Genomic DNA, 13,313 nt, shown 5'->3' on the forward strand with positions numbered 1-13,313 from the left:
CTAGGATAGGGATGTCCAACCCGTGGCCCGGATTTTTTTAATTGGCCTAAATTTAAAAAATAAATTTGTATTTAATAGTTTTGTTTTATGAAGCCATTTTCATGAAATATAATTTATTAGGTTCTGTGGCCCATTAAAAAAGTGGCAATTCGCCCGATTATATAAAAAATTTGGGCACCTAGGATATATAGAGCAAATTCGTTTACTTTTATTATATATGCACATTTGAGTCTACCGTTTGTAGCTGTAAGTTTTGTTTAGGCTACAACACAGCCCATTTTTATATGTGAACTTAATTAAAAGTATTTCATAACATTTTTGTAAGGTACTGGAACTTTAAAACATGAAAGAATAGATCATTTGGGGTCAAAAAACAAAATATTTAAAAAAATAAAAAAAAGACTCGCTATATTGTCATACATTGCTGTATACACAAAATGAGTAGTTAACATTTATTTTCCCTCTGAAACATTAAGTACACCATAAAATCAAATGTGATGAACCTCAAATGAAGAAAAAATACTATGTATGGATATAATAATAATTTGAGCTAAATGGAATAACCGTTATTACATACATATGTAATTAAATGAGTCAATCTAATTAAAATATTAATTATCACAGTCAATTGATAAAAAACTAGAGTAATGTTGCCTTTATCGCCTTTTTCTCTTCCTTTTTGTTACTTATTCGATTTGCTGTAGCAGCTAAAATGAGTGGATGAATCTTCTTTTCCTTGTCTTTTGACTCATTTTCATCAACTTGTCCTAAATAATTTAAATTAAAAAGATGAAATAAATAAAATATTTATATTACACTCACCATTTACTCTGTTCTTGGAGAGTTTTTCCCTCTCTTTCTGAATGTCATCTCCAAATTTTCTCACTAGTGACTCGATAAGGTTTTCTATGTAATGATTTTTAGAGTAAGATGTAACTGATAATCGGCAGTTCGGACATGTCAATTGATTCTCCTTGCATTTATGCTTCCATTTTGTGATACAGTATTCGCAAAATACATGTCCACAATTTGTCGTTACGGGCTGTGGAAACAAGAGAGGATAACTTTAAATATAATTATTCAAAACATCACATTTCATAACTCTGATGTCAGCTAAATTAATACGACATTTATACACGGAAATAAATATACTTCGACACTAAAAATAGTGTTTACATAAAAATATAAATTACTCAAGAGTCAAACTTAATTATTAAGTATTTACATACTTTGATAAAAATTTCCTCACAAATTGTACATTTAAACTCCTCTTCGCACGTTCCCATAACATCCTCCAGTCGTTGTTGAGCATGGGAACTTTGAGTCTTCATTTTCTCGAATTCAATCTTTAAAGACTCTTTTTCCTTCCTCTCCTTCTCGATGACGGACTCTATTTTGATAGATCCAGCCTTTAACTTACTTTCCATTTCTTCAGATAAATGTTTGTAAGCCAACTGGTAAGACTCTTCATTTTTTACTTTATTTTCAAACTCCTCCTTGAGAACACCTATTTTTTCTTCAAAACGTTTTTTTTCTCTCTCTAGAACATCTTGAGCCTCTTGTTTTTCTTTTTGCAATGTATCAATGGTCCTCTTGTTTTCCTCTAAAAGCCTCATTTTGGTTTCAATTTGATGCTCAACGTCTCTCAATGCCGTCGTGGATTTATTTTCAATTTCCCTTTTCTCAAGATGAAGTCGCTCCTCCAGCTCACTCAATCGTTTCTCCCGTTCACATTCATCTCCAATTCCTTGAAGCTTACTTAGGATGTCCTGCCTTTCGTTCTCTTGCTTTATTGCTAATTCATCACTCCTTGTCCTGTAGCACTTGTGTAAATCTTCTTTTTGCTTACTCAACAATTTGAGTGTCTTTTCCTCACTCTCCTTGACTTCTTCCACGAGAATTAAGCGCTCCTTTTCAATTCTCTCCATGGACTCTAGCATTTGACTCTCACTATCTAAAGATAATGAACTATCTTCGAGGGACTTGACTCTTTTGGGAGGAGGAGGGTTCTCCTCCTCTTGGAAAAAGAAAATCCATCGATAGTCTTGAATGGGGCCGAGCTTAATTATGTCTCCGTGGCAGAGGATGTAGGGTTCCTGGCTAGGAATGGGCGAGCCATTCACAAAGACTCCGTTCATGCTCTGAAAAAAACAAAATTCAAAACACTACAGGAGAAAAAGGTTAAGAAACTCACGGCTTTATCCACAAGAGTCCAACTTCCGTGGACGAACTCAAAAATTGCGGGCTTTCTCGAGACTTTGATATCCAGAATTGGAAGGGAAGCTCCTTGAAATCGACCCATGGTAAACGCCTTGTCCTTAGACAAAACCAGTCGTTCAAATTTGGCACTTTTTAGAGGAGGAATGCCCCTTAATTCGGCACTCATTTCTCGCTTACTCCACTCCAATCTCCAAAGGCTGTCAGATTATGTTCAAATTTGTTTTGTTTGTGATAGTGTCAGCTTTTACACAAGTCAAGCGCTTTTTCAATTAGTTATATACTGGGTTTAGAAAAAGAGGGAGTTGCAACTTCTTTTTGGTTCAAAGAACCTTTGGACACGTGTGGGGATGACTTTCAATTACATTATTTAGCAGTTAATAAAACGAGGGATGTGAGAGACGATAAGAGTTGGAACTACGTTAAAAGACTGATTTAATTCATGGTCATTTGGTCAATTATACTCACTTCAATGTCATGGTTTATTCAAGGAATCTCCATTCTTAAGGCAAGATCACTTTAACAAGTGCTTCACTCTGTGGATCTCATCTCCTTTAATAGAAGGATCGTTCCTCTTCATATTAAGGCCTGTGATAGTGACTTCTGATGTCGTTAATCATTGTCTCTATACATAAATTCCTCTTGATATTCTACCGAATAATCGTATACTTCTACATATAAGAACTAAGGAGTTCCATAAAAGGACAGAAAGACGACCCAGTGAGGAACAGAGAGAGATCTCTTCCTCCATCCACAGCTCTTTCTTTGAAATTATTGAAAGTCAACTCTGCTTCGTCTCCTACTCAAAGCAAACTATTCCATTAATAAGAGTCCTTCAGTGCCCTTGATGTATATATCGCAGAAAACACTCATCTCAATCACATTATTATCAATTCCATTTATATGTTGGACTTCATGATACATGTAACATGGTCTATACGGATATATATAAACTCCACACTTCAAGCTCACGCCTGATTTCTTTGTTACTGCTGAGTCTCTTTTCTCATTGGAAAACAAGTGGAAGATGATTCTAGACTCATAAAGATAATGGGCTTCTCTTTTCTCGATATATTGACCTGCAATGCATATTCTATTCTGCTATTACATATAAATACTCATTCTATCTTGTTACTTAATAATCATCCTATACTTATATTATTGAACTGAAGAGTTTCACAAAGAAAAATATACCTAATGGAAAGTACAGTGAGAAACAAAGAACGTTATTATCCTCCACCCATAGCTCCTTCATTGCTACTCTAGTGTTCAATCCTCCTAAAGTCAACCCCGCTTCAATTTCTACTTTAAGTAAACTTTTTCCTTGATAATAGTCCTTTAGTGTTTTTAATGCACAAATCACTACTGAATAATCTGTATCACGAATACCAATTCCATTTATAAGTTTGAATTCGTGCTGTACTGCAAATATTGACAATAATACATCTTGAAAACTTCAAGCCTCACTCCCAAATTTCCTTAGTACTTGAATTTTAGGCTCTCGGAGATAATGTGTTTCTTTTTTCTTCATATTTTGGTCTGAATATATAAAAATATACCTAATATTAAGACAATGATGTACATCCCTTATTTAAAGAAAATATATTGAAAAATACCAGGCTTTTACCCGTTCAATTGTTCATTTTTGAATTTATATTTATTCATATAATATATATCTAGTATATAAAGCCCTTTTTGTTTCTTAATAAATAATGGCTTAGCTTACTAAAAGCAAAACAGGCAATTCCAGAGGTCCTAAAATGATACTCTCAATTTTTGTAAAATGGTGTCCATTTTCTTCCAATTGTTTTTGATTTTTTAATATCTTCAAAATAGAGGGAGTACATTTATTCAAGACAACCTCTAATTTATTTTCAACAGCCTCCCTCCTTTAAAAAAAAGCAAATCCGACATATTTTTTCTGATTTACCTTATTTAATGAAAAGGTTGACCCAAGGCATAGACAATATATAGGCAAATGCTAAGTGCGCCGTTCATTCAGCGATGCCATAATGTGTGCCAAGAAAAAAAAAGTTACCCCAAATCTAAACAGACTTTCGGGGGTAGCATAATTTTTCCGAGATTATATTTGGGCCAAGTTCACCTATAAAACTAGGATCTGGTCGGTCTTTGTCAGGTCAGTCGGATTTCATTTTTTTATTTTCTAGCTGATTTTTTTTTGGAGAGGCCCCTGATTGGTTTTTAATTGCTTTGCTGATTTTTTCAAAAGGTTCTAAATTCCTTCTGTGAGTTCATCTCTGATATACCCTAAGTGGTCCTAGTTTGTCTATAGTGTTAGCATCTCCAGACAGGTGGGTTCTGTTTTTATTTATTATTATTATTAGATAAATTAGTGCAAGACTTTGGGGAGGAGGGGTGAGAGGATAAAATTAGTCCCGAATCACTTGTCTATATTTTCGGCTTCAACCTGACCTATATGGACTGCTCCGACTAGTTAATAACTGCATTTCTTAGTATGAAAATAATAAGTTCATATCAACGGTTTACTGTTTCACTATACATTTATTCGTGCAGTTGTAATATTTTTATTTTTGTAACACTTGTATACAGTACATTGTTCAATTTTATATTTTGCATTGACATAAATGTCTAAGGCAATTAATATATTCAGCTTTGTGTAACAGTATAATATTGAATGTACATATTATTGGTTAATATTTTCCATAAGGCGCCAAATTTATTCGGATTGGCCCTGTTCGATTGCATGGTTGATCACAATAACATATAAATGAAATTTAAATACAAAAAACAATAGTAGGGAGAAGCGTCAAACGTCTTCCATTCGTCTTTTTTAATTATTTTCAAGTGGCTTTGCATGAGACCCACAAATGACTAATGAGTAACTGAATCTAACTAACTCGAAGATGAAGCTATAAAATCGACTAGAATTATGCAGGTACTCAAAGACTCGCAACTGCGAATTATAGTTTAAGACAAATGATTTGAATTTAATATTCGAATAATAAATCCTCCACGGCTTACTAGGTCCATTCATCAAGCTGTGTATGCTACCGGGCCTTAAAAACATATGTCTCTCTCTAAGTTTATTAAATAATTATTGGTGGCAACTTCTCAAATATATGACAGTTTGATTTCATAGTGTTTTGGAGCTTCAATAAATTAATTACCTTGGATTGGAGTTCAAGATTAAAGTCTAAACGTAAGTGTCAATTATATATAATACCTTTCCTAAAAATAGAGCAAATAAAGTACGTATGTTACAAAATGCCGATTTACGGAGAGAGAAAAACTTGCAGGAGACGTGCACGGAAGTGTAATGGATCAAATATAAGTTATAAAGGACTTAAAAACATTTATTAATCTAATATCTGGTAAAGTTTCAATTTAATATGTTCCTTAGACGTACATCAATCTCAATCCGACATCAGCACCTTTAAACTTTACTACTGGGCTATATGTAAGTACTTCGTTTTAATTTTTAACCTCCCTTTTTTTCAATAATTATCATTTATTGTCTGGAGAGCATGGGAAGATATTCGTATACTCGAATTTCCTACACAAAAATCTGTGATCTAATAAAATATGATTTTCAATAAAACAACACAACTTTCTTGAACATCAAGAGAATTGAATTAAATTTTCAGGAATTATAGAGTACAGTATTGTGTAAAAGTAGATCTTTTAAATATCTGCAATTGAATTGTATAATATAAAATTCCAGTATATGAATATCTTCCCATGTTCCCCATACAACTAATAGATATTGAAAAAAAGGAGATGTTAAAAATTAAGACAAGGTACTTTCATATTGCGCAATAATAAAGATTGATGTTGGCTTAAAATTTATGTACTTCGGATGGACAAATTGGATAAAAACTTAACGAGATACTAGATAAATAAATGCATTAACGTCCATTATACCTTTTATTTGATCCATTACAACATATTCGCGATTATGAAGGCTATTTTGAGATGACTTATTTTCCAGTAAATGGTGCAATTAAACGAAGCAATGGATTGAAAAAAAAGAAGACTCAATTAACTATATTTTACTTTTTCATACCTACAAGGGTATAGTTTGAAAATAAGATGGATAAAATATACAATGAAACAGAAACTCGAAAAGAACACTTTTGAAAATAATAATAATTTGTAAAATTTAAAGTTGCGTAATTTCTACTAATAAGCAAGTTTCACTTGGTAAACTCATTAACTTTAATTGAATGAACAATTATCAGGCTAAAATATTTGTCGTAGTTGTAATTCTAAATCAACATCATGTGGTATTTTAAGCAACTCTTCCATCTTTGGGATAATATTTGAAATCCTAAAAAATTGCTCTTGAGCTAAAAATGATTCAATTTACTTCATGTCAAGGTGTTAGATAAAACCACTACCTAGCTTCATTTATACAACTCAAAATCAAAGTAGAAAATATATAATGATAAAGGATTTTATAATGTAAACTTTACAAAGACTATTAAATTAATCACTTAAATGGATGAATTCGCCCCTCAAAAATAAATTGTCATTCAAATAATATGAAATATTATATCCTCCATTGATCTTTGAATAATAATTTAATTAATTCATAACAATGATTATGTAATTATACTTTTATTGCCGAAAGTGATAAAAAAAACTTCATACAGACTCTATCAATTGTTCATATTTCCAATTCCTGAATTTCGAAGAATAAAAATAACATGAGTCGGGAGTTAGTAAAGTCCCTTGTATAATTATAATAGTTTCCATTCCAATACTGTGAAATATTCCACTATTACTGTTGTAACTTTCATTAATAATGTAATTAATTCATTTGGAAGAACAAGATTCTTATTTTGGTGCCGAAATGGAATAATTTGAAAAAATCAGTTAGACTGTATCGATTTCATATATTCCCATTCATTAGCTTTTAAAGGATAAAATTAATGTAATTTTTAGTAACTAGGTACCTTTAATTCTCATAAAGTATAGCTGATGAATGTGCCAGGAGTCAGCAGTCACATGTATTTACTCACGGAGTCGGTTTGGAACATAGATAATATGTATATTTATCGGATGTGTATATTTTGGAGCCACAAATTTTAAAATAGCGGCAGATTCGGAGCCGGGATCTATAAATATTATAAATCCAACCTCAAGAAACTATTTGAATCATACTCTAGAAATCCAACTTAAATTAATTATCAGTCCCAAATATTATAAATCAACATAAACAATTTCATTAAAAATACACACATCCAATAATAAATTATTCTTAATTTATAGTTTGGAATAATATTTCGTGATTTTGGCTCTGAATCCAACCATTTGAATTATTCAACTCCAAATCCATTGGACTCCTTGTGCAAATAAACTCGACTCCACTGATTTTATGAATTAATCACATTAGTATTGAAATATCAATCGAGGAATGATATTAATTAATTATTTGAATGAAACTTATAACATAACTATCTTGTACAAACACAAACTTAAGTTTATTTTTGAAGGATGGTTTAATGTCAAACATTTCTATAAAGTTGACTCATACTCTACAGAAAATCTTTATATGTTAACATTTCCTATGGATGGAAATTCGTGAATGTACTGAGATCCGAAACTAGAACTTGTTTAGTTTATTGTTCTTAAAACTTGATTTTGTACTTAAATTGCCGACTCTTGCTAGTTACTATATACATACTTCATGAATCTTGAGTACACATTGTTATTAAAAATAAAAACAACAAAACTTGTAACTCAAGAGGGTTTGATTCATCTTTTCATCAAAAAAGAATAATGTACAGACGAGAGTTCAACCATAATCGCTTCACTATCTTGAATATTGATTAGTATATCTGTCCAAGGAGTATTATAACTGTAAGGATGTATTTTTACAAATTATTTTTGTCTAAAAGAGCTATGCTAGCTCGAGATACCTTCGATCCTCGGATTTTATGTATTAAAGTTGTTTTCATAGATCCATGTTTAAAAAATATAAGTGGGAATGATAATTTTACACCTAATTATATTTACTACGAAAATTAGCACAAAAGGAGTGCTAGATATGAATTAATATCTAAGTGCTATTTTCAAAAATAACACCTTAAATAATTAATTTAATGCACAAGTAATCTAATAGGAAAAATATTCGTTAGCGCCTTGTACTTTCAAATCTATAAGTGCCAACCAGGAAGGGTAAGAGGAAAACCGCTCTCTTTAAAAAAAAAAAAAAATATATATATATAATCTAGTAGTTCACATGGTGGATACAACCTGAATTCCCTATACCATTTAATATATATCGATAAAATGATTTTTTTTTTTTTAATGGAAGAACATTTGACAGTACACAGCTGTAATCTAAATTATCACAAATAATTCAAACAATTATTACAATAAATACCAGTGTATTGTTTATTTTCAATGAGCATGATGGTGCCAACCCTTTATGGTATGGACTGCACCTTTAATCATAAGACTCCACCAGTAAAGTTGTGGCAGTAATGTAATTGTAAACCAAATTTTACATCGCGTTGGGGTATGGTAAAAAAATACTTGGAATATTGAATCGGCATTGACGACATTTTTCAAAGCGTGGAGTATGTATATATAATTCGCAACACGGCAGTAAAAAAAGATCAGAGTCATTAGAATGCCATTGATCACGTAGGCGGTCGTGTTTTTCTTTCCTGAAATGAGTATAAAGACGTGAACTTGTTTTAAGAAATTCAGGCAGTTTTTTTTAAGAATAGACGTAAGCATTGATAAGAATTACCATCATTTATAATAAAGAATGGTAATACATCTTTAAGTTTCCTTATTTATTAAATGATGCATAAACATGATACATAAATATGTATTGTAAAGGTGCTCAATAATTCATTTTGAATATTAAAAAAATAACTTCATTTTTAAATCAATATCAATATAGGAAATAAAAATTACCCAGAGTGTGAAGAATGGATCTTAGAGATACAAATGGAGTAGAGAGCTCCATTAAAAAAGCGAGGCCGATCATTAAATTTTGACCAGGATGATCTTGGATATCCGACATAACAGGTATAAAAAGTAGAACAATTGCCAAGTGATGTGCCACAAGGAGAGCTTTTGTTTTAAGAAAATATGAAAAACTTTTGCCCTCGGAATGAACCACTTTATACATTGCGTACAAATCGTACAAAAATAACCTCCAGTCCATACTTGAGTCATATAGGACCATCCTTCCGAATACAAAATAATATAACTCCCAATCACAGATGATCCTGTAAGTAAGTACTCATGTAAAGAAAATTTCCAGTTTCTCCAGATAAGATAAAGCAATTATGAAGTATGATCTCTATACACATTGAACAAGTACAATTAAAAATACCTAAGGAATAGAACGTTTATCTCATTCATTCAATCTATGGCCCCAATATTTCAAATTTAGCCAAAAAATACATAAATAAATAAAGGTATAATATACCCAAGTTGAACCAACCTTCTAAGATTAAAATTAAATCTTAAATAAATTTGAATTTTGAGGACTTTGATGTGAACAGAGTATCAAAAAGTAAAAATTCCTTAAACTTTAAACCCGTAGTAACTTTATCTAAGCCCTGAAAATTGAAAAACCCCAAACGCCTAACGCATGAGGCAACCCTATAAATAAATATATATCACTTTATTTATTACCTATAGCGAATAACGATGATATGGACTTATTAACTATATCCAGGCCCTGGGATCGATTCACATTGAATCGACGTAGGATCCGCTCTTGTGTCATTAAATCTCCGATCAACAGAAAAATGATTGTATTCACACTTGACCAGGAGCTGATCCCAATGGCAAAGCTCACAAGCCATGACATACTTTTAGAACCCAATAATCCGTTAAAACTTAAACGAGTGATTATAAACTCTTTTTTAGTAATGGATTAATTTCTCCTCAACTTGAACTCCATCTTGATAATATTCTTATCAATTTATAAATGATTCGTGAATAAAACAAATAATATTCCACCTTAGCAGAAAAGTAAGATCTTTTTACAACTTTTTTAAGCAATACTTATTAGATGTTGATGCATGAGAGTAAATTCAAGCCCTCCCGTTTGATGTTTAGAATCCAATGAACTCTCATTGTCCGGCCAGATGAAGCAATTTGTTGCCCTTCGAAAAGATAATATTTACAAGAGTTTCTTTGATGAGGTTGAGAGTGTAAAATATAAAAAGGACTTACCAATTGCGCTCTTTTTGTACTCTACGTACTTTTCTCTGTATCAGGAAAGAATGCCAGTGGAAAGATGGTTGAGGAAAAAAAAGGAAAGTGACAAAGTTGAAAAAATGACAAGATTCTTTTATACTGATATTACGAATTTAATTATGATATAATAATCACCAATATAATATATATTAAGATAAAAGAATAATTAAAAAACACGACAGCGTTTCGAATGGAAGAAGTGCTTATCAATTAATTCTCCGTTATCAATTGTATTAACTTTAGACATGAACAAGGCTCATGGATTGACGAACAAGCATTAGCATAATATATTGAGAAATATAACTTCGGATTAGAATCCTTTGAATAACTATGTAATGCAGCCTGTTTCGTTCTCTTGGACAAGAATGAACGTTTATGAAGAGACGAATAATTTCTTCTTATTTTCCTACTATACCATTGTAGGTATGAAAAAAGAAAAGATCCATCTACGATTAATTGCCTTGAAACTTTAAATGACTGCATCTTTTTCATTTTTGAGTATTTTTCAATTGTCTTTAAATAGGGGATATACACCATTATCTTAATATAAAGTTTTTTTGTTATTTTCTGAAAAATAAAAAACCTATCAGTATAGTGGAGAAATCAATAATATATTAAGAATATGTACTAAACATGAAATGGTCATGTGAAAAACATAAACTAACAATAAGATATTAATTTGTCATTTATCTTTAATATAGAGTTCAATGTTGCTAATAGAACCGAAGTTGATGTATGGAATAACCCTTGTGATTAATACTATTCTCTTCCGAGATATATATATATTAATATACATTTGAATTACACTTTGGGAATTCAAATTTTTTAAAGCATCCTCACTTTCATATTGTTTGGAACAGTTTGTAATATAGACCAATCTTTCTTCAACTATTAATAAGAAGGATTTAGAAATCTATACTGGCCTGACAAGAATCATAATAACGAAATAGGATTTACATGTCGAAAATAAAATCGAATTAATCAATATGATAGAAAAATAAAATAACGGGGAACTCATAAATAGTGAATGTAAATTTTGAAGAATATCATTGATTCTTTATTATTTTTTCAATCAATACTAAAACAATCGTACTATTATTTTCAGTAAAAAAACGTCTAATTAGCTAGTATGGAAAACATTTAATAACTCATTTATTTGTTTGGAGATCCTAGATCATTACGAAGGAGATTCCCGACTCAAAAGTTGGAGAATTGCAATGGTATAAAGATATTACTACATAAGTCATTTGGTCTGTTATATATTGTGTAAAACATAGATCACTTTAAAGTTCCAAATAACTGTTTTTATTATCCGTAATTAATTTTTTTGTGTGGAGATCCTGGTTTTTCGTTAGAGTAATATTCAAATAAGGTGAAACGAAATTTACTTGTTTAGAAGAGTATTCCCGACTCAATACGTCTTAGAACTACAATGATATATTATTCAGATATTACAATAAAGTCTACAGTAGGGAAGAGGTCTCTTAAATTTTTTTAAAAACACATAATTACTTAACAGTTCCTAATAACTATTTGTATGTAATATCAGAATAGAATATGCTTTGCAGATCAAAAGATCGAGAAAAGAGAAGCATTATCTTTACGAGTTTAGAAACAACTTACTCTTCTTTTCCAATGATAATAGAGACAGTAGTAATACAAAAATCAGGTGTGAACTTGAAGTATCTAGGTTATATAATCGTCACTGGGTCTTTTAGAGGGTTATTCCGTGGCTTTATGGAACCCTTAGTTCCTATATGTTTAAGTATACGATGATTCCGTAGAAGATCTGGAGGAATTTATGTAGCATTCAAATGTTAATGATTAACGATATCAGGAGTCACTATCCCACACCTTGATATGAAGGGACATCTGCACAATGAACGATCCTTCCATGAAAGGAGATAAAATTGTGAAGCACAATTAGGCGAGATCCCTTGACAGAGCGTGTCATTGAAGATAGTATCAGGATGCGTGTGCATTGGATATCCAAGAGGGAAAATAAGAATTCCTAGGAACGGGAAGGATGGATAAATGAGGATCCATATATTCGATTGATCTGCAGGACAGATCCATCTAAATGACCATCAATGAAATATCTTTGAGCGCAGTTCCTACCCTTCGCTTCTCTCACCTTTCTTTCTCTACTGATTTCTGAGGAATGAATTGAAAGTCATGCTTACATGAGTCCAAAGGTTTTGTGAATCAAAAAGAAGTTGTAAGTATAGATGTAGTATACAGTATATTACAGAAATAATTCATTTTTATCACATTTATATCCAATCCATTTATAAGTTTGACTTCGTGATGCTGTCTATACGGATAATTATATAACCTGGACACTTCAAACTCACACCTGATTTCTTTATTACTAATTGGTTATAGGTTTTATATCAGTTTAAAAGAATCTGGCCATTTTCTCCTATAATCCCTTTTCTCGTCGTACTGATAATATGGATCTCATTATCCGAGATATGGATTTCGGAGTACATTAAAAAATAACTCATTATGGAGCTTCGATGAGCTGTCCCAATCCCTTGCCAAGTGATAACTAAAAAGAAAATGCATTTAAAGTATGAAAGAAGAAGAATGAGTTTTTCTTTAGTAAGGAATAATGCTACTCAGTCTTAAAAGGCCTACACTTACTTAGGTGGTTGACATACTTGGCGGACACTTTTCCTCTACTTTGGGGCAAGAACTGCTCTCTTGCTCTTCTTAGTAAAGTTCTTCTCTCCCTCTCTTCTTCTTTTGATTGAGTTTTTGTTCGCCTTGTGTGTGTTGAGTGCTGCTGAGGTCAATCCATTATTGGGGAGCAGCAAGCAGCTGCTGAAGAAAGAAAATTTCTTCCACACTAGAAGTGGAACTGGAGAGGTGAGAGAAGCTTA

General features: G+C 31.6%; 2 protein-coding genes across 2 annotated transcripts; both read right to left on the reverse strand.

The window, feature by feature from the left end:
* Window positions 1-438: 438 nt before the first annotated feature.
* Window positions 439-7,907, reverse strand: LOC121120230 (uncharacterized). Its single transcript, XM_071889759.1, has 4 exons — window positions 2,195-7,907; window positions 1,230-2,141; window positions 823-1,042; window positions 439-767 (listed from the first exon to the last, which is right to left on the reverse strand). Exons 1-4 carry the CDS (start codon window positions 2,384-2,386, stop codon window positions 640-642), a joined length of 1,452 nt encoding a protein of 483 aa, XP_071745860.1. The 5' UTR covers window positions 2,387-7,907; the 3' UTR covers window positions 439-639.
* Window positions 7,908-8,192: 285 nt separating this feature from the next.
* LOC121119241 (TLC domain-containing protein 3A) lies at window positions 8,193-13,205 on the reverse strand. The gene is given in 7 exon segments (XM_040713861.2): window positions 8,193-8,873; window positions 9,130-9,363; window positions 9,366-9,446; window positions 9,859-10,334; window positions 10,405-10,439; window positions 12,875-12,979; window positions 13,075-13,205. Coding segments are annotated over 4 exon segments (762 nt in total). The 5' UTR covers window positions 10,037-10,334; window positions 10,405-10,439; window positions 12,875-12,979; window positions 13,075-13,205; the 3' UTR covers window positions 8,193-8,604.
* Between the last annotated feature and the right edge of the window lie 108 nt (window positions 13,206-13,313).

This window comes from Lepeophtheirus salmonis, chromosome 6 (genome assembly GCF_016086655.4).
Source record: "Lepeophtheirus salmonis chromosome 6, UVic_Lsal_1.4, whole genome shotgun sequence".
Classification (NCBI taxonomy): domain Eukaryota; kingdom Metazoa; phylum Arthropoda; class Copepoda; order Siphonostomatoida; family Caligidae; genus Lepeophtheirus; species Lepeophtheirus salmonis.

Coding starts and splice junctions, on each gene's coding strand:
- LOC121120230 (XM_071889759.1), bottom strand. CDS start 2,386: ATGAGTGCCGAATTAAGGGGCATTCCTCCTCTAAAAAGTGCCAAATTT. Junction 1,043..1,229: donor GTGAGGAAATTTTTATCAAA/GTATGTAAATAC, acceptor TTGTTTCCACAG/CCCGTAACGACAAATTGTGG. Junction 768..822: donor CTCCAAGAACAGAGTAAATG/GTGAGTGTAATA, acceptor TAAATTATTTAG/GACAAGTTGATGAAAATGAG.